This window comes from Pezoporus occidentalis, unplaced genomic scaffold (assembly GCF_034315485.1).
Source record: "Pezoporus occidentalis ecotype Australia unplaced genomic scaffold, CSIRO_AGI_Poc_V1 ctg32, whole genome shotgun sequence".
NCBI classification, from domain to species: Eukaryota; Metazoa; Chordata; class Aves; order Psittaciformes; family Psittacidae; genus Pezoporus; species Pezoporus occidentalis.
This window is the reverse complement of record NW_026915158.1, coordinates 97,147-123,729: the sequence shown is the minus strand read 5'-3', so window position 1 is coordinate 123,729 and position 26,583 is coordinate 97,147. Positions and strand designations below refer to the sequence as shown.

Sequence of the window (26,583 nt, the reverse complement as noted above, 5' to 3'; positions counted from 1 at the left end):
CTAAGCACAGAAGGAAGAGAGCGCTGAGTGAAAAGCAAACTGCAATCAGCAGCTGGCTCCTGAAAGGGGACTTGATCTCTCTGCTAAAAAAAGATGTATACCCAGGCTGCCTTACCACTGGAAGAACATCAACTCTTACCGCGGTCTTGGCACACATCTTCCAAGAGGAATTACCTGCTATTGCCCATAAAGACAAAATTGAGAAGCCCCTGCGCCGTAGAATTAGCACATGCGGACAGCATTTGAAAAGATCCAGCCAAAGCTGACATTTATGCAGGCTTAATTGCTGCAAAGTAAACAAGAACATTACTTGCTTGAAAGCCCCATCTGGTAAGGAGGCACCTCTGCAGAAGAGGAGCCTGCAATTCGGACATACAGCTTCTGAATGCAATCCCATCAGTACCTACACAGCAAACAAAACACTCAAGTGTACAAAGAATAGGAGCACATTTTTATATAATTCCTAAATTTAGGAAAGTGTGATCTATTTGGGCTTCTTTAGCAAGAGAAAACATACCAGAAATAGTAGAAATTCTGAGACTAGATGAAACACAACAAAAGCAAGAATGAGGAGAAATAACAATATGTCTGTGCACAATTATTTGAGGAATTTGTTGCCACACCATGGCACTGAGGTCACAATATTGCAGGGTTAAAGAAGGAATGAGTTTTTTTATGAATGCCATGACACTACTGCATTACTTGCTAAAGGTCAGAGCTTCCCTCACGTTCCATATACCTACCACAAGTTTGGAAAGGAAAAAGCTTTCCAGAACATACAGAAGCCTCAAATTGAGCGATCTGGGGAAAATATCTTGCCAGATTACTTTAATTTTTCCTATTCAAGCATTTCTTGTGCGTTTCAAGTGTGTGGTACTAGTCTGCCTTGAGAAAAGACGTTAGGACGCTTGGAACATCATTCAGTTCACATGTAGCATTTACTCTGCCAATGGAACTGAATGTGCTTAATCCTGAGCTTTATAGTTACACCTGCTGTGGGGATAGAGAGATGATTCATAACAACACTGAGCAAAACAGAATAAAAACTTACTCTAAAGTGTCTTCCACTCTTTCCACACATACGTTTAAGCTTTGGGGACAGTGCACCTTAAGCAAACCTGGCTGGATACTTACATATTAGCCATTCCTCTGGAATTACTTTGGTCCCACTGCAGAGCACAGTGCTTGAAGTTCAGGTGCTCCCCCATGTGCCTTCCTGCACTCAACTTCCAGCAGAGACCAAGGAAACAAAGAACCAAGAGGAGGGGAAGGAGGCTGGGATGGCGATGCACATGACACACATACTCAGTGATTTCTGGGTCTGGATAAGTAACTTTTGGGTTTTATGAGTAGTTCCATTTGAACCTCAGTCTCCATTGGCAGTTAAGCTTTGGGTGTACATCCTTTGGGTCTTACGTCTACATAAGAGCCCACAGATTTACTTAAATAAAGTAACCTTAGAGTGCCTCACATGAACAAGTGCCTGTTGATGTGCCTGTAGAGAACAGTATCATTTCCAGATGCTCCAGCACAGTGTAAGCACAGGGAGAGCTCCAAAGCTGCTGCCTGAAGGTGTCAGGAGCAGTCACCCTTCAGCAAAGCCACTGATGCAGCTTAGGCTCTGCTATCACGCACTTCTGTTCCAGAAACCAACTTCACCTTGACAGCTGTGTTACACATCTTGATGTAGGGCCTGTTCTCTGTAACACACATCACTAGTGGGTTAACTGGAACTGCTAAAAGACATATTGGTGGCACGTTAAGATCTCTATGCAGCCTCATAGGGAGAAATCTTACCCAAACACTGCAAAACATTCACAGAGAGGGAATGGGGAAATCACATTCATGATGGGCAAAGGCTCTTGCTAGGTGGACTTCCATCGAGGCAATGGATGATCTTGTCTCCTTCTGTCTAAGCCACATAATTTCAGATAAAAGAAAATAAATCTGGCATGGAGCACTTGAGCATTTTCTCGTACCACGACTACTGAGCCACAGCAAGTCCACTTACTGTTAGCCAACAAGGGCAGCCAGCCAGCACTGTGAGATGCCTCAGCCATGAGCAGAAAACATGAGGTATTTGCTCCAGGGTAGCACTGAACTTAGGCTCAAATTGGGTATCTTTCCTTTTATGATGAAGAACACCATGTTACACACTCCTCCCTCCTGCTTTGAAAGTGTCTTTCCCTGTCAGATCTGCTCTGACAGCACATGAGGGGTCCCGCTGCCTGAACCTTCTCTCTGGTGGCAGCTTCAGCCAGAAAACCTGGCAACTGGAGCCACTAGCCAGCTAAATATTCCTGGATGGGGATTTTTTTATTTACCTTTTATCTCTTTTCTCCCTTGAAAATAAAACCAGCAGGTCAGCAAGGGAAGAACAGTGTCTAGTGATAAGAAGGGCCTGGGAATCATAGGAAAGACCCCAGCCACGATGAGCAGTTCATCTCCCATAGGCTTCATTAGCTGAATTAAGAATGGGAATATTTAATGGCACAGTAAACATGAATGGGTTAACGGACTGAAGGGGCTACATGGAGGTGCTTCCTTTTGGCTTTTGTTTAGGTTAAAGAGAATTATGCTCTTGGGCACCAGCAGGATAGTATCCTCAGGATACCATCCTCAGGTTTGCAGAGACACTGGGAGTATAACTTGAGAAGTTTCAGCTCTGCTTCTGGAATATACTGGGTAGGGGAAAGGAGACCGGAGCTGTTTCTTGAACGTGGTTTATGGTGAGGTCAATTGGCCTGGCCTCAGGACCAGCTTCTGTGTTCAAAATCCAGGTCCTCCCAGGAGTAGGGATTCAATGTGGCTGTTGCACAAAAAGAACAGCAGATGTTTATGAGAATGAAACATTTAAGAGAGAAGACATTTCTTCCACGCAGGCACAAAGTCCCAAATTTAGCAAAAAAGGCTGAAACCCACATATGGCAGAACAGAGCTATAAAAGTTGTCAGCAAGTGATATTCATCTCGATTTAGAAACTTGTTCCTACCATGTAACGTAAATGCGATTGAAAACATGTCTGTCTTAGCTGCAAGTGTAGTATACACATTCATTAGAAGAACCAAGGAAAGCACTGACATGGATTCACACTTTTTTTCCACCCCATACAGAGTCTTGGATTTTTTTTTACCAGATTTTCTCTTATTCTATGGCTCAACAGCCAACAGGTTCCAGCAAGTGCTCAGCCTTCCAAATTAAATGCTGCTGGACAGAATTAAGCAGTGTTATCTTGAGTTCCCAGCTTAATGAAACAGAGAGCAAAGCAAAGAGAACAGACCACTAAGATTCCCGTGCTCTAGGAATGGCATCACTCTATGGCTCAGAGAAAAGGGCACAATCTGACATGCCGCCTTTCCAGGGCTCAACATCACCTAGGGAAGGACATAGGGAGAAGAAACTCCTATTAATATTTACTAACTTCATGCAGTTATTTTGCTTCCATTGCTCTCAAAGTCTCAAGGAGACCAAGGATCTGGATAACAAAAGGGAAAGCCTGCCCCTCTGCTCTCATGAGACCTCACCTGGAGTATTGTGTGTAGTTCTGGTGTCCTCAACATAAAAAAGCCATGGAACTGTTGGAACAAGTCCAGAGGAGGCCACAAGGATGATCAGGGGACTGGAGCACCTCCTGTATGAAGACAGGCTGAGGAAGTTGGGGCTGTTCAGCCTGGAGAAGAGAAGGCTGCGCAGAGACCTCATAGCAGCCTTCCAGTATCTGAAGAGGGGCTATAGGGATGCTGGAGAGGGACTCTTCATTAGGGACTGTAATCACAGGACAAGGGGTAACGGGTTAGAACTTAAACAGGGGAAATTTAGGTTGGATATAAGGAAGAAATTCCTTACTGTAAGGGTGGTGAGGCACTGGAATGGGTTGCCTGGGAAGTTGTGAATGCTCCATCCCTAGCAGTGTTCAAGGCGAGGTTGGACAGAGCCTTGGGTGACATGGTTTAGTGTGAGGTGTCCCTGCCCATGGCAGGGGGGTTGGAACTAGATGATCTTAAGGTCCTTTCCAACCCTAACTATTCTGTGATTCTCTTTCCCCACCTCCTTTAGCAAAAGGAGGGGTTTTAAGCACACTGCTGTCTAATGTATCAAAGCAGCTCACGCAGCATTTACACATGTACTCCAACAAACACTCGTAACTTAAAAAGAGCAGCCCTGTAAGTGCTGCGTGTTCGCTCAGAGATTCAGTGAATACAGGCACAAAGGCCAAAGTCAACCCAGACCAAAAGAAAAACACAAAGCTAATATTTACAAAAACTGTGTTCAGAATGGTTTTACTCAGCTGGCAGTGAGACACAGCTGAGGGGTGGGAGAGGAGCTCTGCAATCTGGCTCAGCTTTGCCCTCCCACAACTGCATTTTGCTGCTACTGGAGCCAGGCCAGCGTCCCACCATCCCACAGCTGGTGTCAGCCATGCCCAGGGCCTTGGTGTGAAACACTGCCTCCATCTCACAGCATCCTGAAGGTACTTTGTATCACTGGGCTTAGTCAAGCACCTTATGTTCTTAACCATAACCATATTTTTTCAGAGTCTGTGCCCTGGGGCCGGTCAGGTCACACTTTGGGCTAAAAAAATTCGCAATCCAAGAAGGTACAAGAGGAAAAGCCCACTGCATGACCTTCTCCCACGTTTGTTGCATCCCACTCCTGGCTATCTTCCATCCCACCTCTGCTGAGGGCTCCTTACCTTCCCCGCATTTCAGACCGTATTTACCACAGGTCTAGGTCATATAACTCTCATAGAATGATAAAGCTTTCCCACAAACTCACTCTTATAAATTCAAACTGTTTTATTCCAAATATCACATAAATTAAATACATTTTCCATGAATATTGCAAATATACATGAAATGAACATTGCAGTTTTTAAAAAAAGTTTTGGCTTTGCTTATGCAACAAGAAGTGCCAAATGTGGTTAGAACATGAATTCCTGTATTTACTAGATACAAAAAGGTGCAGATTAATAATTTATATTTATACATATGTACACACTCCATTTCATAACTAGCTTTAAAACAGTAAAAAATGGTTTCAAGTTTATCTACATTACTCGTTTAAATCTGGTCAGAAGCCCCAGATAAGAGTTGATACAATCATTTCACAACTGCAAAATTAAGGCGCTACCAAAATACCAGTTCCACTAGTGTAAAATGTAACAGGAATAGAGAGTGTACAGCTTTCTATTTATCAATTTAAAAGTGGACTGGAGAACGAGGAAAAAGGAGCAGTAAGAAACATGACAAGATCTACAGGTTAGAAGTACAAAGAGATCTCGATGACTATCAAATGAACATATTAAAATACAGTAGATAAAAGGCCTCAGTGGCAAACAATTAGTATGCTTCTGAAAGACAAAAAAAGGTTAAAATATCTATATCATTTTGTAGCTTGAAGCTCTACAGGTGAACAACAGGTGTAGAGGTAGAGGGATTTTTTTTTTCTTTTTGGCCTCTTTATGATGTATAAAGAAGGGCCACATTCACCACAGTGAAAAGACTCATCATATATCCCAGCATCCTTGCTTGGACAGCAAGCAAGAAAAGTGTAATGAGCTAGAAAGGCAACAAATCCTGTCTATCTCTTTCAGGAGCTCAGCTCCAGTGCTTCCACATATACCCTGGCGGTAAGTTACACCTAAGCAAGATCAGCTGTAACATAGACATTTCCTCTAGAGAGGAACAAGACAGCTAGCTTCTCCCATGAGGTACTAATGGATGCTGCAGAGATTATATGGCAGAGATAATTTGGTAACAATGAAATTGGTACTTTCCCTTAGAAAGCAAGTACCACAGGGCAGTGGTGATTTTTTTTTTTTTCCTTTTTATTATTTATTAAAGCTTTGCTATTTGATCAGCATTCCATGTTTTGGAAGAAATGTCAGCTTTGGGCTGCTAATGATTATTTGCATCCATACACAGACAATTCCTATGTTACCATTTATCCAAAACATCAGCCACTGAAATGTATACCACAAACTGCTTTAAATCTTGACTAAAAAAAATCCCTCTATTGTTCAGCTTTCTCTTTAATAACTATCATTCCATTAATGATGCAGGCCTTCATGAACACAGCAATGTCACTTTCCATGTAGAATGTGTCTTTACACATTACAGAACAGCAGTAAACAACCTCTCTTGTTCCATAGGGTTTCCTCTCAGAAGTACCTCAAAAGTAGATATCTTGAAAAATCACTTTTGCAAAGAAGAATATTCACATTAGTTACCCAGGCAAAGCCAAGAAGACACTAACTAGCACCTTGATTTGTTTTTTTTTTTCTTAAACGCACTCCTATATGTAATTAAGCACATGTAAGATCAGGGACCAGCAATACACAAACACCATCAGCATCCCCTTGCAGCTAAACTAGTAATACTCAAAACTAGGCCAGACACACAAAAGAGCAAGATGAGCGACACCAGAAGAAATACACAGCATAGAAAGGCATGGGAAGAACAGGAAGCTGAACAGAAAGGATAGCAACATGAAATACAGTCCATCTTCTGGTCTGAGAATTAGTTTTTGAAACCACCCTTCGGTAGCTCAGCTGACAGTAGGCCGAAAGCCTACTGACTTCCTCCCCCATATACAGAACAATTCCTTAATACTTCAGTGACTTCCTCTTCAGCACTTTCAAATCCTGAAGGAAATGCATTCAACTTACACTTTGTGTATTTTGGTGATGGTAGCAAAACTTGCAGAAGGCTACTGTAGAGGTTATGACATCATTGGTTGTACGTTAACACACTTCACAATTCAGAGAATATACTTACAAACTATTTAAATAGAAAAGGCGTATTCAAGATAGAGGCAGTTACAGTACATTCAGGGTATGTTACAGAAACCATTTGTGGTAGCCATTTGCTGAAAGGAAAAAAAAATCTGTATTATTTGTTTCCCAGACCACACAGGTTACAACTACAATACCCAAAGAGAGCAGGTAATAGATCTCAATCACTGCATTTCAATGCAGTCTTCCTCCAGAGCTCATGTGCAAAGTGGAAAAAAAAAAATTAAATACATCTTCATTGACAAATAAGGACAAAATAACTAAAAAAGAAATCAGGCACTTTGACCATTTAGGTAAACAGCCATTTCTTCTTCCCAGACTTCTCTGCACATGAACAAGCGTTTATATTGGTCTTGCTATGCTTGCAGCACATGGAGATTCAAGTCAACTTTTTTCCCTGTTGGTAATATCAGTTCTGCTTATAGGAAACTATGCCAATTGAATTGGTAACACTGTGAGTTATTTCATTGGCAGTGAGCAAATGTTGATCATTTGACTGACAAGCGATCAATTTAATAGCTATCAAAGGTAGATATTAACAAAACAATACATTAAAAAATAATTAAGAGACAAATGAAGGTTAACACCTGACTTAAGCTTGCATTGAGACTTGCCTTTATAGGTTCGGTTTGTGCCTCTTTTCATGGTGTTATTGTGGACTGATTTCCATCACATACAGCAACTGGTACTAAACTACAATACTTTTGGTTTGAAACACGTTCAGTAGAGATCACCCCAATGTAAGGGAAGTTGGCATGACAGTGAAGGAGGGAGATGGAAAACTCCCAGCATTTCATCCTTGCTGATCCCACTCGCAGAGCAGGTGTTCAGAGTAAGCTGCAGCATGCCTCCCTCATAGTTGGGGTGAAATCATTATTTCACAGCAGCGTTCATCATACTTTAGGGAGCCAGTTTGATGTGAATTTAGCAGTAAGACCAGCTGGGATTACTTTGATTTTCCTTTTCAAATAAACCAAAGTACACCTTTCCAAACATTTTGTACATACTAAATCCGCTACAACACATAAATCACAACATGAGGGATTACCTAAGGCTACTAAATAGTGTACTTATTCAGTAGCTATTATTCTTTCAGATAAACATCCTCAGATGCTTTGACCACGAACGGCTTGATATTGTTTTCCTCACAAACTGCTATTTGCTGAAGAGAGAGATGCAGGTGTATGACAGACTGCCCAGCAATTCACTAACAGAGCATACTGCAGGCTACAGTCTTCATGCATACTTCTGCCAGGCAGCGTAACTTCTCTTCCATCCACTACCTTCAAGAAAGTCTAGGAAACACCTCTTCAACCCACTGTCCGGTTTCCTTTTTCTACCAAGCGAAAATCCAAACACATGCAGGCCAATGGTGCTACTCTAGTACTTAACTCTCTTGCAGGCTAGAAACATCAAATCTATTCGTAGTACTCTGAAGCAACTATCCGCATCCATCAACTACACTCTAAGCGTAGCAAAGCTTTGTAGAGGCTCAGATTTCACCAGGGCAACAGGAGAGAGTGCAAGGTTTGGTGAATACCCAGGACAACAAACCAATGCCATCGATGGATGCAGGACGCAGTCAGAAAGGGCTGTTCCTTTTTTGAAGGAATCTTTAAAAAATAACAAACCAACCCAAAAACAACCCCTCCCCCTTTGCCCTCCCCCAGAACAACCTGTTGTGAGATGTTTTGGGTGTTCACTCACAACTGAAGTCCATGTTATCTGGGTCTTTTGCGAGTCACAAATATCAATACGCGTCTGATGGCAATAAGACGATCTTTAAGGGAGGTCATAGCCAATATAGCCAGCTGAGCTCTGTTTTCCAGAGGCAACACTGCCAAGAGCCACCAGTACCAGGCAGGACCACTGGGGTTGCTCTGCAAAAGGATGGAAAGACATGCAATTATGTATTCACTGTCACTACTTCATGAAGAACACCACCTTCCTTTCCACCCTCTATCTGCTAAGAAAGTCACCACAAAACAGTTCAAGCAACAACTAAGCACTTAACTTCAGGTGCTCTCCTTGTCTGCATATACTATTAAGACTGATCTCTTCAGATATCAACTTACACTGATACATTGCTTTCCATTCTTCATACTAATACACCAAAATTGAGTAAGTAAGAGTTTAGAATGTAAAAAAAGCACAGCAAAAACCTGTCAGAAAATAGTTTTGTATAAAAATTCTGCAATAGAATAAGGCTGCGTAAGTAGGAAGGTTTTATTACCTGTGGCTCTGGTTCTTTTCCTGGCATGGACCCAAAATGATTGAGAATTTGCACTTTCATATTGTCTTTGAGAGAAGTAAACCAGGCAACGGCTTGATCATAAACTGAATCATGAAGGCGGACAAGTTCTTCATATTCTGGTCCTTCAACCTTATTGTTAAAAGAAGAGAGATGGAACAAAACATGATTGATACCATGGAGTCCATGCTCCCCCAGAAAAAAAGAATAATGCAGTAACTACAGCTGTTCAAATGTCCTTATCTAAGCAAACTGTACCCAAGTCTGATTTCAAACCTGCAATGCTGGAGTCATTTTACCCTCCCCATGGCGTTGTGAATTGACATTTCTTGAAGTAGTTACTGCCTTATTAAAATCCGCTCCTAAATGCTGGCAGAGCAGAAATCTGCTCTCTAATCCTAGGATATCAAATTAATCATCTCAAAAAACAAACCTCGAGTCCCTGTGACAGAAGGGCCTCTGAATACTGGTATACTGTCTGGCAAAATGGAAGAAACACTATTGCCACTGAGCACAGAGATAAGGGGTCCACAGCCCTCAGAGACCAGCAGTATTTTATACCAGCGTTAAAGCCATGGAAAGGCAGCCAAAGAGGAAGACGAGGAGGAGGGCAGACACCCAAGCAGGCAGGAAGCAGGGGAAGTGGTTGCTTTCCCAATACCAGGAATGGCCATTAAAAAAAAAAAAAACAAACCCCTCACTGAGGCAAAGTGTTTTAGTTGCACAGGCCTGTTGGTTATCAGGGAAGACAAAAAAACATAAGGAAAAAACCCACTACGAATTGGTGAGCGGCAGTTTTTTTGGTTGGTTGGTTTGGTTTTTCTCCCTATAATCTGTACATACCAATGGTGTGATTCACCTGCGCTACTCAGATGCACATCTCAGATAACTGCTCTGGATGCCCTTCACAGCTGAGAACAGCCAGCTCTAGAGGGCAATTAATCTCATCTTAAGGTAGGTATCTAAGAGCAGATAAAACAGGCAGCTTGGACTGAGACTTCTCACCAGCTGATGTAACACGAATACAGGGTGCTGAACACGGACATCAACCTCTCAAGTGAGACAAGGTAGATCTCACTAATTATGAAGAGGTGGGTCTTTGGCACCATCCATAAGCAATGCCTGGCTACCTGTGGTTCACCACCCTTCACAGCAGAGCCTGCACTCTGGGCAGACTACCTACTCCAACCTTTTGCAGTGGAAGGCATGTCCATGCAATCTGCCTTTTGTGCGCTGACAAATAACTGCATCACCCTGCACAGGTTAGAAAAGCCCTACTAAGACTTTACAGACTTGCACTTCAACTATGAGAGCATGCTGAAGAACTATATGACCAGACTGGACTTCATCAATTGGCAGGAGATTACTACTAAACTCAGTATTAAGAGGGATCAGGATTTTACAGACATGCTCTGAAGATGATCCAGGAAGTCATCATTAAGCATGGCCAAAAATTCACCCTTTGGACAACACATGTCACAAGCACCTCACTTGATGCAGGTGAAGAGGACTTGTTTTTAAAAACTACTCCCCTCTCTGCATTTCTTTGCTCTCAGCCAGCTCTGATGGATGCTTGTACAGACACAGTTAACTACATGTCACTAAGATCTCATTTTAAGAGAGAACTCCCACTTTTGTTTGAGGACCTGTTCTGTAAATGAGAGCTCGGAGGTCATATGAAGTCTGTCAACTGTCTGTTCAGTGTAAGAAGAGAACAGTCGGTTCTCTAACAACAGGCATATGTGCTCTTAAAAGGGTTTCAAGTCCCTACCAGTTTTGTATATTACTCTGACCTCATCCACACATCCTGACAGACCACAGCACCTGAGTCTTAGCAGCTACTTCGAGATCCATGAAGGGAGTGTTAATACTTCAAGCAGAAGTAAGGTTAGAAAGGAAGAAAGGGAAGGAAGAGACAAAGTTTGTTCCATGTTTTTTTTTCAAAATAGAGCTTTAGTAGTTATAATATTGGTTTAAAAATAATGCACAGCTAGCTTGAAATGCAACAAGGAAAGGCTATTTAAGTGAATCCAGCAATACATGGGTATGAATAACTTTGCACCATAGATCACCTTTTTATCTTCAAGATACTCGATGTTTGCTGTGTTATATCCATCTCGCTGGCCATGGCTTAAGACCCTAAAACGACGGACACCAACTGTATCAACAACTGAGCGTCCATCAGGAAAAAACTTTACGTCCCTGATCTCTAATATACAGCCATGATCTGCAAATCTGAAATGACAGAAGGGCATAAAAGTGGAAGTCATCAACAAGTGTTTATAGACATCAGGAAAAATACTGGGCCTAAGTCACCACTTCTTACATGAATGAGGATCCTACTTTGGTGACAATACATTCCTGCTCATTCACGTAAGCCACACAACCCCCACCCTTTCTGTCTTCCCTCAGAAGTCTAGGGCAGCAGCATTTTCAGAGTGTATTTGTGGGGCAGGAGGGTTGGGAAGGGCCAGAAAAATAAATGAAGCATGTTTTATGCTGGGAGTTGCCAGCTGTTTGTGGCAAATTCACCTGGTTTGCAAAAAAAACAAGATGGGTCGAGACACCATATGGAGGTCCAGGAACAAATGCAGGGCTAGGAGGACAGTACCCCTACGCCGAGCTTTAAGCAAGAAGACTAAAGGCTTTAGAAGGAAAAGGCCTCTATGCTGCAAGATTTTTCTTGCCGTTGTTTCCTTCAAGTTAAATAAAACGGATTAGGAAAAAAAGAAAAAAAAAAGGGCAAAACCAAAAACCAGATTCAAAACCACAAAACAAAAAAACCCACCCCACTAAAACACACCAAAAATAACCCTTTTTAGAAAAACACTTTTTATCTATTATGTTTAAAGTAAGCAGAGGTTTTAATCACACCCTGGAAACAAGCAGATAACAAGTTCTTGCTTTAAATTATCAGGCTTACCTACTCTACATTTGTACTGTACTGAGTTCACTAGAGAGGCTGACTGCACAATGACTTCACCACAATACATTGATTTGTCAGCATTTGCAGCCCTGAACCTCAGCTTACCGCTAAGCAGGACAATACACTGTATCTAGTCTCATCTCAAGATATCAAATCCCCACAGGATATGATGTCTCATCAGGGAAATGCTTGTTTTACCAGGGCTTGGCCATTTCTTAGACTGGAATGGTGAAAAAAAAACAATGCTTGCGGGGAAATGACCCCTGTTCCTACTCTACCAGAAATCCTGGGTTTGGAAGCAGGGGGTAAAAAAGCTCACCAATGTGAACAACTGTTCTCTCTTGGCCATTGTGCAGAACAAACTGAGGAAGAGCAAGAATACAACTGCACACAGCTAAACCCTGGCTCTCTCTGTACCAGTGGGATTACAAAAAGCTAATTTATTACAGCAATATTAGACTAAATACTATTTAAAAAGCTACATGACAATTGTTTTACATTAATGATTTTAGTGACATTCATACCAAAATTAGAAATTAATCTAGTGGCAGGTTTTTTTTTCGTCTTTCTTTGAGAAGTTACTTTGGGACAGAAAGTTACTTTAATCAAAGAGAGACAAGAAAGCACCTGGAGATAGGCATAAAATGAACCAACACATTAAAAGCTAATTTTCTTCTCCCAGTTTTAAGTTAAACTGGAGAAATAAAACAGAGGAAGTTAATGAATTGACCATGTCTTGTCACTGTGTTTTTCAAGGGAAGTATGTATCCACGTCTTGGTAGATGAGGCAAAACAAGTTTCCCCACTTTTTGTATTCCCAGTTGATTTTGCAATTTTGAACAAACAGAATACCATCTTTACTTGTGTAAGAAACTACAGCCGCCTGCCAGGTGTCTCCAGATGAAGGCTTCCTGTGCTTCAGTGTTTGACTTAAGTTACCATGCTTAAAAAGTTTAATTATTTTGGTAACTCAAACCAGACAAAATATAAAAATCTAACTGCAGTGGCTGCATTTTAAAGTACCCTTTATGACACTATCTAATAGACCAAATTCTTGTGGTGTTTTGGTATTGTAACCCCATGGCCCTCTGTTTTGGACCTGACTCTAAGGAAGTCTGGCTCTTTCACAGGCTTTCACAGATGTGACGGGAGTTATTACTGATGTCCTAGGGTCATACTCTTACAATCAATTGCTTCCAGAAAACCGGTAACAGTCCTGGAAGGGACTATGGAGCATCACTGCTGGATGGAACCTGAACTCCACTGAGTGCAGCACTGACAGCACACCAACTGGCATGAAGCACAGCCAGAGCTGACTGAAAGCTGTAGCACCTCCTGTATTCTTACTGCCACCGGTCAATCCCCATTATGACTGCCCTTCTCTCAGCTCCACTGATGATAAACTACAAAAATGCAGCTTCTGAGGATGCCTAACGTGTTCTTAAAAATTCCCGTGCTCGTCATCCATTCTACAGTCTGCATCATGCCAACATATCTTCTGACGTCAGCAACTACCTACTGCATCTCTCTTAAGACCACCTCTTTTTTTCCCCGTGAGCATCTCCTTATCCCCTTGACCCAAAAAAACCTTCCAACCCAAACCATTCTAGGATCAACCAATCATCTAGGATCAACCCAAATCAATCATAGGATCATTCTGATCCTATGATTCTGGGACTTAAAAACCTGAGGGCTTTCACAGAATCGCAGAACAGTCTACGTTGGAAGGGACCTTTAATGGACATCTAGTTAGTCTCTGCATGGGGAGTTAGAAACACGTCAGTGTCAGAATTGACAAAAATTAATTAAAGGTAAGATCATATAGAAAGACAGTGTAATCCAGTCACTGCTTAGACATTGCAACACAGCAGTAAAGACAAACATCAAAATTCAACATTCAGCAGCAAAACAGACTTCTCAGCCAAGGTTATACTTTGTCTCATTCAGAAAAGCTATGGCAGGTTTGGCTGGTTGGGGCTTTTTTGTTTGCTTGTTTGGTTTTGTGGTTTGTTGTTTTTTTTTGGGGGGGGGGTGTCTTTTTTTTTTGTTTGTTTTTTTTTGTTTGGTTGGTTGTTTTTTTTCCTTTTCTTTATATATATATATATATATATTATTTTTGTTTTTTAAAACTGAGTAGACAGAGAAGCAACTTTATCCAGACAGTCAGCTTTCACTAGAATAAACAAGATAAAAAGCTTTCCAACCACACAGACAATTAAGTGCTATTTTTGGAGTCTTTAGTAGCAGGATGAGTTGTGTTCTTGCTATCCAACAGAGGAGCAATAAAAAAATACATCTGTGTCAAAAGGAATGTTTAAGATACAGAACTAAAAAGCCAGCAAGCTTAGCATTAGGACTGAAAGGAACCATAGTGGTTTGGGGAGACAAGTATACTGTGCTGTAGTACTCCATGAGCATCACAACAGCCTCTTCAACAATAGGATGTCCTCTGCTCATCTTCTTACCCTTTTAATTCATCAGCTAAGCACATGCCAAATTGCTTGGTACCAGTTTCCATGCATCTTCTTATCATTAGCCGGTAACGAGGTTCAAAGACATGGAGTGGGCAAGGGATGGTAGGGAAGGCCATGGTACACACGAAGATGGGAACATCTTTATTCAAACTGTAAGGTAATTGTTAAAAAGAAAAAAAAAGTTCAGCTATTTTCTGGGTACTGCCCTATTCAGCATAAACCCTTAATGTAACAGATTCCAGTGGTTTCCTTAGATTCATCCCTCAGAAACATGTATCTGGTCAAGGTTTGTCTTTTTTACAAGACAAACATATTTCAGGACTCTTTCTGTTTAATGTATTAAGGAAACAATCCCTCTAATCTACTTTCATATAGGAAAAATCAGGAAACTATAGACGATTTCTCAAATATGTACATACCACTACATCCAGCTTAAATACACAAGGCAACATTTTGGTGATAACCTTTTGCAGTAACGCAGTGCCTAAGAACTCGCCATGCTCAAAACAAGATGGTAGGGAATTCCCAAGCTCAGTTAAAGCCCTTTAATTTTGAAGAAGCCCACTAATCCAGTTAATTTTTTTCAAGCTTACTTGTATGTTTTTTGTTTCTAGTTGAGTTGTAGTGTAGTAGTCACAAATCACTGACAAATCTGGATCCTTGAACTTCTCCTGACCTGAGGTACAGCCCATTTATAATTTGAATTCTACCCCCAGAAAATCCTCATTATAACTGTGTGTTTATCCTGTTTCAGAGAAAAAAGCAATTATATTTTAAGAATACTGTTGTGCCTCTCTACTATTCAAGCATACTGTTGCAAGTTTATCTGCAACAAACATGTTGAAAATACTAAACATCTGGCAGGTTCATTCACAAATTCATTCATTCTGTGCATTTTCATAAGCAAATGAAGCAGTAATTTAGATTCAGAAACAAATTTTCTAACAGCTGTCAGTACGAAAAAGAGCACCTACTTTGACAATTCCTTCATTTCTTCCTCATAAACTTTCTTCCTTTCAGATAATTCCTCTGGCAAGTAACGGACGATCAGCTCTTCTGTAAGGATGGTCTTCTTATAAGTTCGGCTTGCCAGAAACTGCAAAGAATAATCAACTCTTAAGTCTGATAAGACGACAGGTAACATCTCTTCCTCCCAACCCACCCCCTTCCTAAGGAGAAACAGCTCGTTAGTCAGGATTGTACTGATTCCTCCTCCTTTGAAGCCTTCCACTTCAGGATAAACTTCACTCGAAGTTTCATCGTGACTGCACTCCAGTGCCCATCTGACTATAACCCTGTGCCCTTTATTCTGGCAGAAGCTGTACTAACAGCAACATAAGACAGGCCCTCCTCATCTTTGCAGAAGATCTATATGTTCTTTTCACCTAGAACTGCCAGGTTACTGTTAAGAAGTACTCCAAGCACAAGACACCTTATTCCTGCTGGAACAGAAGTGCTAACCAAGGAGTAAGCATTCCTTGCTCACCCCAGGTAGATACAAACTGGAAATGTGGTATGAACAAGGCTACAGCTGGGACTCCCAGGCGTAAGACTGGTGCGATACTGGAAGTCTCTCTTCTTTTAAGCACCAGTAAACCTCACTTGTCTTCCAAGGAATGGCGAAAAAAATTCTGAAGCAAGTAAGATCTGTGCACAGCTTTATGCTGTGATACTGTTGTGTTGTTCTGGTTTCACAGAAATACAGAATAGTTCAGTTTGGAAGGGAACTTTAAGGGTCATCTAGTCCAACACCCCTGCAATAAGCAGAAGCATCTTCAACTAGATCAGGTTGGTCAAAGCCCCGTCCAACCTCTTTGGGCAACCTGTTCCAGTGTTTAGTCACCCTGATTGTAAAAAGTTTCTTCCTTGTATCCAAATTTACCTTTGTTTACTTTAAACCCATTACCCTGCGTGCTATCACAACAGGCTCTGGTAAAAAGTCTGTCCCATCTTTCTTATTATGCCCCTTTAAGTATTGAAAGGCTGCAATAAGGTCTTCCTAAAGCTTTCTCTTCTCCAGGCTGAAAACCACAAACTCTCTCAGCCTGTCCCTATAGGAGAGAGGTGCACCAGCTCTCTGACAATTTTCATGTCCCTCCACTGGACCTGCTCCAACAGGTCCATGTCTTTCCTGTGCTGCAGACCCCAGAGCTGGATGCAGTACTCCAGGTGGAGTCTCACCAGAGCAGAGTGGGAGAATCACTTCCCTCCACCTGCTGGACACACTTATTTTGAAGCAGCTTGCACGTAGAGCACACAAAAGCCCCCTATAAATGCTTGAAGAAGAACACAGCTTTGTGAATTCCTTGTTAATTGGCGCAAGGACATACTTACTTCTGACAGCTTTTCTTTGCAGAGTGGGCAATGTGGATTATGGTCAAGGCAACGCTCAAGGCATTTGAGGCAAAAGGTGTGTCCACAAGGAGTGGTAACAGGTTCATAGAACAACCTGAACATGAAAACACGGAACAGAAAAGCTAAGCTGCGCACACAATGCAGATTCCCAAACTAGAAAGGAGTGACTAGACTTAGCCATCTCTTACATTCCTGCTTTTGTACATTGCACAGGTGAGTTGTATCTAAGGATATAAAAACGGTTTTCATTTTTAAAAGTGGCAAACAATGGACAAAACCACAGTGTAAAAAGACTCACCAGATGAAAGGTTCAGCAAAAAGGAACAGAGTAATGATTTAGACATTCTCTGGCCAGTTTCCTTCTGACACCATGAAAACTATTTTCAGAAGCTACAAAGGCTTACCTCATGCAGAGGGAACACTCAAAGTCCGATGCATCCACCAGAGTTGTTGGTACTTCATTTGAAGTGATGGTGGTGTTTTCAGGTAAAACATCTGCATCTTAAGTAAAGAAGACAATTAGAGTCAATATTTAAGTATTACTGCAAATTCAGATGCTGTTTCATAGAATCATAGAATTGTTAGGGTTGGAAAGGAACTTAAGATCATCTAGTTCCAACCCCCCTGCCATGGGCAGGGACACCTCACACTAGACCATGTCACCCAAGGCTCTGTCCAACCTGCCCTTGAACACTGCCAGGGATGGAGCATTCACAACCTCCCTGGGCAACCTATTCCAGTGCCTCACCACCCTAACAGGGAAGAATTTCCTTCTTATATCCAACCTAAACTTCCCCTGTTTAAGTTTTAACCCGTTACCCCTTGTCCTATCACTACAGTCTCTAATGAAGAGTCCCTCTCCAGCATCCCTATAGGCCCCCTTCAGATACTGGAAGGTTGCTATGAGGTCTCCACACAGCCTTCTCTTCTCCAGGATGAACAGCCCCAACTTCCTCAGCCTGTATTCATACGGGAGGTGCTCCAGTCCCCTGATCATCCTCATGGCCTCCTCTGGACTTGTTCCAACAGTTCCATGTCCTTCTTATGTTGAGGACACCAGAACTGCACACAATACTCCAAGTGAGGTCTCACAAGAGCAGAGTAGAGGGGCAGGATCAGCTCCTTCGACCTGCTGGTCACGCTCCTTTTGATGCAGCCCAGGATATGGTTGGCTTTCTGGGCTGTGAGCGCACACTGAAGCCGGCTCATGTTCATTTTCTCATCGACCAACACCCCCAAGTCCTTCTCTGCAGGGCTGCTCTGAATCTCTTCTCTGCCCACCTTGTAGCTGTGCCTGGGATTGCTCCGACCCAGGTGTAGGACCTTGCACTTGTCATGGTTAAACTTCATGAGGTTGGCATCAGCCCACCTCACAAGTGTGTCAAGGTCCCTCTGGATGGCATTCCTTCCCTCCAGCATATCAACCGAACCACACAGCTTGGTGTCATCGGCAAACTTGCTGAGGGCGCACTCAATCCCACTGTCCATGTCAGCGACAAAGATGTTAAACAAGACCAGTCCCAACACCGATCCCTGAGGGACACCACTCGTTACTGGTCTCCAGCTGGACACTGAGCCATTGACCACAACTCCTTGTGTGCGGCCATCCAGCCAGTTCTTTATCCCCCGAGTGGTCCATCCATCAAATTGATGTCTCTTCAATTTAGAGACAAGGATGTCGTGTGGGACAGTGTCGAACGCTTTACACAAGTCCAGGTAGATGACATCAACTGCTCTACCCCTGTCCATCAGTTCTGTAGCCCCATCATAGAAGGCCACCAAATTGGTCAGGCAGGATTTCCCCTTAGTGAAGCCATGCTGGCTGTCACCAAGCACCTTGTTGATTTTCATGTGCCTTAGCATGCCTTCCAGGAGAATCTGCTCCAAGATTTTGCCAGGCACAGAGGTGAGACTGACTGGTCTGTAATTCCCTGGGTCATCCATTTTCCCCTTCTTGAAAATGGGGGTTACATTTCCCTTTTTCCAGCCATCGGGAACTTCACCTGACTGCCATGATTTCTCAAATATGATGGCCAGAGGCTTTGCAACTTCATTTGCCAGCTCCTTCAGGACCCGCGGATGGATCTCATCAGGACCCATGGACTTGTGCATGTTCAGATTTTTAAGATGGTCTCAAACCAGTTCTTCTCCTACAGTGGGCGCAAGGTCTTCATTCTCACAGTCCCTGCATCTGCCTTCCAAGACTTGGGTGGTTTGGTCAGAGCCTTTGCTAGTGAAGACCGAGGCAAAGAAGTCATTCAGAACCTCAGCCTTCTCCAAAGTTGTTTAAGTTGGTTTTCCATGAAGAACCCAATTTCTCTCTTTTCTTTTTCAAAGTTTTGTTCAAAACAAACATATTTTCCATCCAAGTTTCAGAGTTTCTGGCAGGAAATCTTCTGGAGAGCAGAGAATGATGTTTATAGCCAGAGAAAGCACTTTAGGCTGAATACTCATGATTTGCTTCTCCAAAGTTTTTTTGGTGGTGCTTTTTTTAAAGTCTATTTTTTAAAACACTCTGCTATTGCTTTCCCACCACCATCACCACTCCCACATCAGCCAGGCCAGATGTTTTAAAGTACATTAAGTCCAGAATTTAATTTGTTTACACACAGTCAAACCATTTCATCAGTGTTTATTATAGGTTTCTCAGCATGGGTAATTTTTCTTACAAGTATACAAAAAAAAGCTTAAATTCTTCTAGACCAGGCTGCTGTGCAAATCCCAGGTTTCAGACAGCTTAAAGTTTAAGGACTACTGAGTTGCATTAGCTGATACTGATTTCACTAGCTCAGTACTCTGCAAACCTGGAGGCAAAACACATCACTTAAAATTCTGCCGACCCCGGTTTTTGGGGGAGGTATATATATCCCTGTAGTTAACATGCTTAAAGCATATGGGCTTCAAACTTCGCAGCAGCAGCAGCATTTAAGCTCGAGAGCTATCAGCTTGAGCTTCTGTTGGCATTTATACAAGCAGACTTTGCAACTTCTTTTACAATCCACATCTTTGTTGCTCAGAGATGAGTTGCAACAGAGATATGAATGCTGCCTCCACGTCCTTTTTATTAAACATATTATTCACTGTTAAAAAAAACTCAGCTTTTCATGTTAAGATAGAACACCAGGATGTTTTGTTAAAGTATAACTTATGCTCAGCATCTGGTTTATCTCAAGCACAGATGGGACAGAGGAGAGGGTACTGGTGGTGTGTGGCCTACAAAGAAAAAACAGCGTTATCTTTAACCTACATCTCACATGTTAGCATTTAGTAATAGCAAGAACCTAACTGTGTTAATTCTGCAAATAGTAACATGGCATTAGGATCTAGCACAGACCAGAAATTAATGGTTATGGGTAAAACACGATCTCTGGCCTTTGCTGTGAAGATACAAGCAGGTCAGATTTCACAATCTATTTACTGAGTCTGCAGTTCACAGACAGGGTTTTTCCCTTCAAAACACAACACTGCACCAGCTACCACGAAGGAGAAAAATGACTGCTACTGCTGAACCCAGGACACAGCTACATAATCAAACACTGGCCACACATTGATCATCTGCAGAAGTGGCAGACAGACAGAAGCACTTGAAGACTTTTCATATTGCCAGGCAGAAATCAGTTTTATCAAGGTGTGGGTTGGTTTTACTTTTTCCTTTAAGCAGAAAAAAACCCAGCATTTTCAAACTATTTCAATCAGCAGCATTTTCAAACTCCCTTTTAACCAATTACTTCACTACTCACTGCAATGTATTGCCCTCAGCATTTTTATCCTGAGTACTAAAACCACTCTGGAGGTCTTTGTTTGAAGCTTGAGCAGCATACCAAATGTAAGCACAGCTATCAAGTGACAGAAAACCAGGGGGCTTTTACCCTTTAAAAGGCTCCTTTGTTTGCTTGGAAAATTTCATGTAAAGTTGCATGTGACTGTTTCTGATGCCAGCTAAAGATTAGTTTCCAGGCTTACTGCATCTTTCCTTCATATAGAAAGACAATGAAGCTCAGCTATACCTCTGAGACCCAGAAAATGGAAATGGCACCAGCAACACAAAGACTAAACTGTTAGTGGATTATACACGGGAAAGGGACCATGTGGGAAACTAAAATACAGTGATCATTTAATGAATTAAAACTGCTCTGGAATAAGGTAAATAGGCTGTTACGGCAGAAACAGACACACTAGACAACAAAATATTTTTCCAATCCCTGTAGAGAATGTTTCACCAACAAAAAGGGAGCAGGAAAAGTTTACCATTTTTCAGTATGTGCAAGAGAAATCCCTTTTCTAAGCCACAACACAAACCTTTTTTAGGAATCTTATTGGGGACATCCAAGCTTTGTAAGTCCCTCATATCACTGGACAGCTTTCTTTTTAAGCCAACCCCAGGTAAACTGGAGAGAATAGCTCCCAATGACTTCTTGTTGTCTTCAAAATAGAGATCCAGAACATGATGGGAAACAGGAGAATCAGTGCTTCTAAATACATCAGATTCTTGGGACGGGGTTTTTGTTAGCCTGAACACAGTATCCTAAAAAAAATTAAGAACAGTTATATACAGCATTACACAATTTTGCTTTGGTTTTTTTTTTTTCTGTTCGGTTCTTTTTTAGCTGTATACATCACCAATAGGTCAATGTCCCTGCAGTGAGCAAGGGAGAAAGGTCCATATCAAAGTCAGCCAATCTACATTTGCATAAAACAGGGCCACTTTTCTCCCTACAGCTCCTGCCTCTGGAAATTATGCTCCTGTCATACTAAAATCCCAAGTGGAAAAGAAACACCCACAAGTATAATGGACCCTCACATGAAGGCATCACATGTTTTCTGAAGCAAGAGTTTAATTCTCTTATTCTTCTGAGGAAGTACATCCCAACAAGAGATCCAACAGCAATGGAGAAAACAGGCTGACCATGAAAGTACATGCCTATGTGAGTGCAGACAAAGACAATGTCACACAGATCAGACAGAACCTTGTGTTACTACTGGTACTTTTATGATGAACACTTCTTACTTTACCTTTGAGGACCCAGCAACAGAGCTATCTTCCACAGCTGACTGTGTGTTAATGCTACTCAGAAATGCAGGTTTCAATCTTGTATAAGATGTTCGACTAGAGAAAGGTGCTGTTAGACTATCATGCACATTTTCAAAGGCTGGGAAAAACATCTCACACATTATCTAGTCAGTTAGAGAGAGGAAAAAGAAAAAAGAGTAACAATTATGACATAGATATTTATGCTTGCATGAACACAGATACACAAACTTCACAGCTTCTGGAAGCCAAGAAGCTTGAAACAACCAGAACATCTCACATTCCCCAATGCCCACAGGAACCCTGAATGGCTGTCCCTACTACAACCACAGACACATCCCAAGGTGCTCTTCTGGTGCCCACCTCCCTTCCCAAAGACTTCTGCCCCAGGAGCACCTAGGTAAGCACACTGTTGCATCCTTCTCCTGCCTCAGTGCGTTTCCACCTTGACCTTCAGATCCCTGTCTCCACAAGTCTTCAGACCATCCTCTCCTATCAAAACCAGTTGAGATGTGTTTAAGCTCTCCTGATGCCCTGAGTCTATCTCCTCTATCCTCAAGCAGATTCCTCCCCTAGCTAAAAGCTGTGTAGAGCCTGTTTCCTCTCTTACCAGTCCCCACCAAGTGTCTTGCCAAATCCCCATTTCTTTTAATAAAAGGTTGCCTGTATGGATGGTCACAGAGAACCAGAAGATCGCTGATTAACACCTAAGTATGTTTAACTTCCCATAAGGGACAAACTGCTACACGGACTGCAGGATTTTTCGAGGACAGAGCAGCACAGTTCCTCCTCAATCCTCTGCCACTTCACACTAAAAAGTGGTTTTCTGATGGCCACTAAAATTAGCAGCCTCAAGCCTATGAAATCCAGATGTACTCAAATCTGGATGACATACTGCAAGTGTAATCTACAAATGGCAGTGGCCAAACCTACAGATTTGTAGTGGAATTCACAAATATACATTCCCCCCGGTTGAGGCATCAACCAAACCCAAGAGGCGCCTTGCACAGCACAGTGTTAATAAGGTTTATGGGAGAACCTACCAAATCAAATTACCCTTTGGCTGTTTACTGTCACTTAAAATAACATGAATTCTACTTGGCTGCAGGAGTAAGAGCGGCATCATGGCCAAGAAGTGGCCAGTAAATATATTTTTTACCTTCTGGGCTTCTTTCTTCATTGAGCTCCATTCAGGATTTAAGGCAACACAATAGAGAAACTCCTTCAATGCTTCCTCAGTCCTTTCCAATCCAGAAAGAGCTTTTGCTTTCACATAATGACCCTGTTCACACAAAGGAAACACAGATTGAGAGAGTGCTTCTGAAGTGGCAGCAAGACACCAGCACACAAACTTGGAAGTTCAGCTATTCTGCACCTGAAGAATACGACACTTTTTGGGTAACAACCTCTCTGACGTGTGTGTCTGAAGGAGAGTCAGTCCCTGCTGCTGAAAGATGATCCCCCAGGAACCCACTGCTGCATCACACCCTGCCAAAGACACCACTCCTTAGACACCTTCTCCTTAGGGGGGACCTGATGAGGGTTGTTTGTCTCCCCAGGGACACTACTATGTATCCCAGCAGGCTTGATACCCCAGGGAACAATTTCATATACCAGGGCAAACTTGAGTAGTGAAGCTGCATGGGAAAGGAAGTGGCATGAGGCAGGCTGGAGGTGGGAGCTGAGGGAGCAAAAGATCTTATGTTCAAGACACTCTCTCTTCTCCTCACTACTACAGAGATGATTTTTCACCTATTTTATTTGGCTAGACAAGACCAACATTACGAATTTAGGCCAACTTACCAATACTTAACCCAAACCTTTCAGTTCATCCTACCTCTCCCACATCCTACAGTAACACATGGCCAACAGGTATGGTAGCCAACTTGGGAACAAGTCCCACTTTATCCCCACAGATACCAATTTGCAGTTAAAATCTGCAACTATGAAAATTACTTCCTTAACAATTAAAACAAACTTAAGTGTGCATTTAAACATTTGCTTCTTGCTTGTTAGATGGAAATGTGGCCTCCGAGTCCACCTCTGATCCACATGTGTATCTCTAGGCTGTGCTGAAAGTACAATTTCATTAGTCTAAGAGATAAGCAGATACCAGATCTTTTGGAATTAGTATGAAGAATAGAGAAGTGTATCACATAGCCTTTCTGAGCACGTACCTCCCTCAAGCTTTTAATATAGTCCTTCAACATGAAGTCTGTTAAAATCTTTACCTTCCTACTGTTAGGAAGAAGGAGGCTTGTACCAAAAGCAAATAACAAGCACTGGGTAGGACAGTTTAATTAACATATGTCATTTGGTAACATGAACAAGAAGTCTCAGTACATGCCAGCCTCTCAAGGTGAGATACATTTTCTTCTCCTGACTGCAGTAAGAAGAGAGGTACTGTGAGGCCCAACCCTGACCTTCTTATGTTGATGCTTGGAAAGCCTCTGTAAAACCTTTTTAGACAAGTCCTAACATGCCCGACTTGCCTGTCAAGATTACTCCACTGCACTGTGAAGGCTACAAATGCTGTTTGGCCTCATCTTCTGGGGCCACAAGAGCAATTTCCTTACCCAAGGAAAGGGAGAACTGAGCTGGGCTATCTACATACAAAATCATAGAATCAGAGACCTAAAGATACCTAAAAATACCTAAGATCCAACAGCAGAAGTTCAGGCCAGGAACTAGAGGCCCCTACACTTCAGAGAATACTGCTGCCACCTTCCCTTTCTTATTTTCACATGGATTGGAGAGTAAGGTCCAATTTCTATGTACCACATAAAGTACACCTGAAAATTTCTCCCTGCCTCAAGAGACTCCAAGGACCTGTTTTTCATAGCAACTGAAAATAAACTAACTTGTCTATTGCTGTAGTGACTACAGTGGACCCAAGAACTTCACCAGTATCTCAACGAGCCATTACAGTTATTAATAAGCCAAAAAGTATTGATAAGGAACTGGTGTCTGAGCAGCTACTCCCATAACGAATTTCATGGTCTTTTTTTTTAGCTACACAGGGCATGTTTGAGCTAATAATCTCTGCCACTGGATGAGGTGACGCAAGATACAAAACAAAGCAGATGCCCAGGATTCATGGAGGACGTGGATTCTGGATCAGCACGCTTAACATGGAATTTCTCACATATGCAAGTGAAATGTGTCTGTGACACTGCTGGTTATGTCATGATGACAAATTTCCTTTACAATTAGCATTCTTCAGCCATGTTATTAATGAAATCTCTCTTCACCTACAACCGACATGCATCACATTTCCATGGATTCGAGGAAAAACAGAAAAGACACTTCAAGAAAACATCTAAATGTGCGTAGTTCATCTTTTTCCCTCTGCAGAGAAAACCAGCCAATGCCACCCAAGATGGATTCCTGACTTGGTGAGAAATGATCCTGGACAGAAAGCCTTCAGAGACAAGTACCTGACTTATCAGAAATTAGATGCTTCAGCCCACACCTCTCTGCTTGCCCCCTCTGCAGAGAGTTAGCTGCAGCCCCCTGTGCTGAGGGGTCCTTACAACCCCTCCTTAGGCTTTGCAAGGCAGCCACAATCTGCCTAAAATCCTTCCCCAATTCCCTGTGCTACCCTCTCCAGGTAGCACCCATGGGCTTTATCTGGTCAAACCTGTACTAGAGTTTTACTACTGATGGGTGAGGGACTGATTGGAGATGTAATCTTAGGTGGAGTGAGCTGTCAGACACCCAGTCTAGCCTCAGGCAACTAGCAGTTAGGATGAGTACCATGTGCTTCTTCCATTTCTCTCTCATAACACATTTCTCTCTCATAACATCATTTCTGATGCTTGCTCCAGGCTGCCCACAAACCAGTGCTCCTTCCTTTTGTTATGAAAAAACTTCCCAACCCTCTTCATGAATCACCATGATGCAGACAGGGTTGCACAGATGACCTCAATATTAAATGGGGGAAAAAAAAAATCCTGAAATACAGTCTGAAGTGCTCCTCAGAAAGACACATTAGCCACCAGCTGTCAAAGACACCCACTGCCTGGGGCACAAGACCCCACAGGGACCTGCAGGGCCACACTGGGCTGCCAGACCCAATTCTTCTGCCAAGCTGCAGCACTAGCCCTAACAGATCAATGGGCACTAGCACAAAAAAAAACCACATCACCACTGAAATCCCACCAGCTGGAGACAGGATAAGGACCTCACAGACTTGTCCTATGAAGAACTTAGCTTTCAGTAGACATTTCCAGTCCTGATAATGCCATGATGTTCTCCCAAAAACACCCTCAGCAGCACTGTCCCCACCACAGACAGAAACCTCAAGAACAAGCAGTTTTCATTTTGGTTTTTATGACATGCAGGCACCGTACCGCAGGCCAGTGGGGTTTGTTTCGGCAGAGGACATCTGCGTCGTGAAGAGCTTGCTGGTAGTTTTTCATCAACGTACAGAGTTCTGCTCGCTGTGCTATTAGTGAACACTTGCAAGGAGCTGGAAGACAAAAATGGTTGCAAGGAACTCCATTAAAAGAGGTATTAGGAGGTGTTAAATACAGTAACCTAACTTCCAGAGTAACCTAAAAAGCATTACTGTACAATAGCTGCATTTATACTCTCCTGTAATGTGAAAAAGGCAATTCCTTCCTTCTTTGAAACATATTCTTCTCAGCCTGTCAGCAACCTCTACTTTTCATCTAGCAGGACAGATTTCACATTCACACACAGGATGCCACCTGCTCTTTCCCTCACATTGCTTACAGGACACTTCAGAAAGCA

At 42.3% G+C, this 26,583-nt stretch overlaps 1 protein-coding gene across 2 annotated transcripts in view; it reads right to left on the bottom strand.

Annotated features, from left to right (window-relative positions):
- Positions 1-4,778: 4,778 nt before the first annotated feature.
- The window catches only part of LONRF2 (LON peptidase N-terminal domain and ring finger 2), a 37,473-nt gene continuing 15,668 nt past the window's right edge, over positions 4,779-26,583 (bottom strand). The window contains exons 2-12 of one of the 2 annotated variants that reach the window (XM_062628520.1): positions 26,181-26,299; positions 22,988-23,110; positions 21,813-21,974; positions 21,099-21,324; positions 17,204-17,300; positions 16,779-16,893; positions 15,419-15,540; positions 14,436-14,594; positions 11,117-11,279; positions 9,027-9,176; positions 4,779-8,673 (exon numbers count right to left, since the gene is read on the bottom strand). In XM_062628520.1, the coding sequence (XP_062484504.1) occupies positions 8,515-8,673; positions 9,027-9,176; positions 11,117-11,279; positions 14,436-14,594; positions 15,419-15,540; positions 16,779-16,893; positions 17,204-17,300; positions 21,099-21,324; positions 21,813-21,974; positions 22,988-23,110; positions 26,181-26,299 (1,595 nt within the window). In that variant the 3' untranslated portion in view covers positions 4,779-8,514. The remainder of the gene's footprint in view (positions 8,674-9,026; positions 9,177-11,116; positions 11,280-14,435; positions 14,595-15,418; positions 15,541-16,778; positions 16,894-17,203; positions 17,301-21,098; positions 21,325-21,812; positions 21,975-22,987; positions 23,111-26,180; positions 26,300-26,583) is intronic. The other variant, XR_009966617.1, reaches the window with a different exon arrangement.